The sequence below is a fragment of the Cotesia glomerata genome, unplaced genomic scaffold, assembly GCF_020080835.1.
Source record: "Cotesia glomerata isolate CgM1 unplaced genomic scaffold, MPM_Cglom_v2.3 scaffold_538, whole genome shotgun sequence".
NCBI classification, from domain to species: Eukaryota; Metazoa; Arthropoda; class Insecta; order Hymenoptera; family Braconidae; genus Cotesia; species Cotesia glomerata.
Genome location: NW_025404169.1, coordinates 1,698 through 4,743, shown reverse-complemented (window position 1 = coordinate 4,743; position 3,046 = coordinate 1,698). Strand labels below are relative to the sequence as shown.

At 34.5% G+C, this 3,046-nt stretch overlaps 1 protein-coding gene across 1 annotated transcript; it reads right to left on the bottom strand.

Moving 5' to 3' along the window:
- Positions 1-801: 801 nt before the first annotated feature.
- Positions 802-1,234, bottom strand: LOC123274682 (SUN domain-containing protein 3-like; the record flags this gene model as incomplete). The annotated part of the gene is made up of 2 exons (XM_044742424.1): positions 802-1,008; positions 1,067-1,234. Coding segments are annotated over 2 exons (375 nt in total), but the record flags the coding sequence as incomplete, so codon positions are not given.
- Between the last annotated feature and the right edge of the window lie 1,812 nt (positions 1,235-3,046).

Below are 3,046 nucleotides of genomic sequence, written 5' to 3'. Positions count from 1 at the left end.
AGTAATTAAAAATAAATTGACTGGCAGCGGGAATATCCTGAGCAGCGAATCCTACTTCTTTAGAAAGTTTAGGCGATTATTTTCTTATCCGCGAGATTTGAATGGTCTAAATAATTAAATTTTTAAAATTAAGTAAAATTCAGTGTTTCAATATATGATTATAGCAGGTCTTCTCAGAACGGACGCCATTAAACAAATAGCGAAATGGGGATGAATTTCCTTAGCTATTTTTCAATCAGACACATAGATAGTTAATTATTAATTAAAATAACGTTATTTTGTGCGTTAGAGAGAGAACACTAGTGTCCAGTCAAGTGCGTTCAAAACGGAGACGCTTGCACGTGTGAATGTGTAAGTAAATATGTGTGACTACGTTAGCTATAGAAGCTAGTTAGTCATACAGTTAGTTGTGTCTTTGATTGGCACGTGCTTTACTGGACACTGGCGCTCTTTCTCTAACAAATGAAGAGACGTTATTTTTAATTAATAATTAATTATCTATGAGGTTAATTAAAAAATGGCTAAGGACTTTTCGTCTCAGAATTATTTTTTTCATCAGATGCTACAATGGCGTCCGTTACTTCTGGGACACCCTGTATATAATTAGATCTGGCCAATTTTTGGATCCAATCATGTATCGATCATTATGCATTATTATATATGATTAGACAGAAACTTTTTTCATCGGGCAGAATTGTGTTACAATTCAATTTTTGTATAATATCTTTGCATAAAAAATTTTAGTTTAATGAAAAAGAGAGGTTGAAATATTTTTAATAGTCTGAAATAAAATCAATATTTTTACAAATCAAGTTCTCCATGAACACGAACTCTATAGAGACAAGTGTAATTAGGATTTCCACTGTTGGAATGAATTTTAAGTTCTATTATCTCATACGACTCGTTGGATTTCTTCTTTATTGGAAAGTTTTGTATTGGTGATGCACAATTATCATACATGAATTTACCGAAAAAATATCCTTCTTTGTCATTTATACTTTTCAATCCCTGCAATAGTTCAAATGTTGATTTTCGTTCTCTGTAAGATTTATCAAAGATAGTATACCCAAACAGAAAAACATCGAGGTGCAGAAGTAGTCTTGCTATTTGGTGATTTATGAACCGTGATGTGCTCGAGTGTGACACTAGTTACGTAAATTGGACTTAGCAATTTAATCGCAATACATCCAGCTGAGCCTTTAAACGCCCAACATTGTCCAGGAGCTACATTATTCTATATAAGAAATTAAGAAATAAAGATTAGTCATGTCAAAAAAGATGCTGTTAAGGAGTAAAAAGTGGAGTAGATTTTTCAAAGTTAATAACAACATGCAGAATCGTAAGAACAAAAAGAACAACAAAATTCTACCAAATAGTTATGATTGTATAGTAGGGTGAGCCAAACGGTATCAGGCGTCTTGATCCCCCGACAAAATATCCCCGACAAAATATTTCTGGACAAAATATCCTCGGACAAAATATCCTTAAAACAAAAAATCCCCGACAAGTTATCCTTCAAATTCGTTATAATTATCGAAAATTTAAATAAAAGAAAAAAATTATTGAATGGCTCAATGATAAAGGGGCACAACACGGTAACAAGCGTATGTGTTGGTCTAATGTAGAATAAACACACACAAAAACCATGTTAAAAGAACACAACACTAGTGCCCGTGTTTGTGTTGGCCTATTACTGAGAACACACACACAAAAACCATGTTAAAAGGGCGGAACACTATTACCCGCGTTTTTGTTAGTCTAATGTCGAATAAACACACACAAAAACTGTGTTAAAAGGGCGCAACACTATTACCCGCGTTTGTGTTATTTCATCCGTGGACGATTGCTCCGCACGACAAATAATCCACACGACAAAAGATCCGCACAAAAAATAATCCGTGATGTGACGTTATGACATGGTTGTTGTGTGTGTTTATTCGACATTATACCAACACAGAATCCCTCTAGTGGAGATCAATTGTCGTTCAGATCAATTGTCATGCGGATCAATCGTCGTGCGGATCAATCATCCACGGATGATGTGTCGTGGATATATCGTCACGGATGAATTGTCTGTGGATGAGTGATCGCGTCACCATCGAGCGATAGTCCCTTTTTATACACACACACCCACACTATTTTTTAATTCCAATTTTACAAAATAATTTCCAACTTATTAACTAATTTTTCATTTATATATTCAAATTTATCCTTTCTTATTTCCTAATTATCATTCTCATAATTCCTCATTTACTGCTGTATTTTTATCGTTACAACAATAAATATTTAAAACAAAAGTTCTTTATATATTGAATTAATTAACTTCGTCATATCCGAGAATTTACAGATTAATTATAATCCATTTATTTTTGTCCAAGTTATTTTATTATATCCGATAATTGAATAAATTCTGTATTGACTAAATTATTTAATTTAATTTCATTTTGAATTTATTAAATCCATTTACACTCAGCTAATTTTACTAGATTGTATATTCTTCATGAACGGTAAATTTTACTAAATTTAATTTTCAGTCTAAGCTGAGAAATTTTAGTTTCGACCTTGAGAGTTGTTGTACAAAGTTTTAGCGTATTACAAGATGGTCGACTTTCTCAAGGTCGTGAGTTTTTCTAGTAAATTTTTGTGTTTAATTGTTTCTTCAGAAATCCATTGGTGCGTTTCTTTTTTCAATCTGCCTTCCCCACTCTCTCTGAGCAGGCGCTTCCACCTCGGGGACTTACTCACTAACTTATACCTAGTGGCGCGGATACTTTGGACCACAGCACCCTGGGATCCGTCATTACTTCAATCCAGTCCATGTTGTGCCTCATGACACCTACTTCTTGTTATTACTGGTTTCTAATCCCTTTCTGCGATTTTTTCTTTCAAGAGATGCTGCGCGTAGGCTACTACAGCTGTCCAGTTTTCTTCTTTTTTGATCATGCAGGTTACCAAGCTCTCAGGGGAGAGCGCGGTGCCCATTGTTTCTTCGGTGCAGATTCTATCGTCCTTCCATCGATCACACTCGAAAAACGTGTGCTCGGCG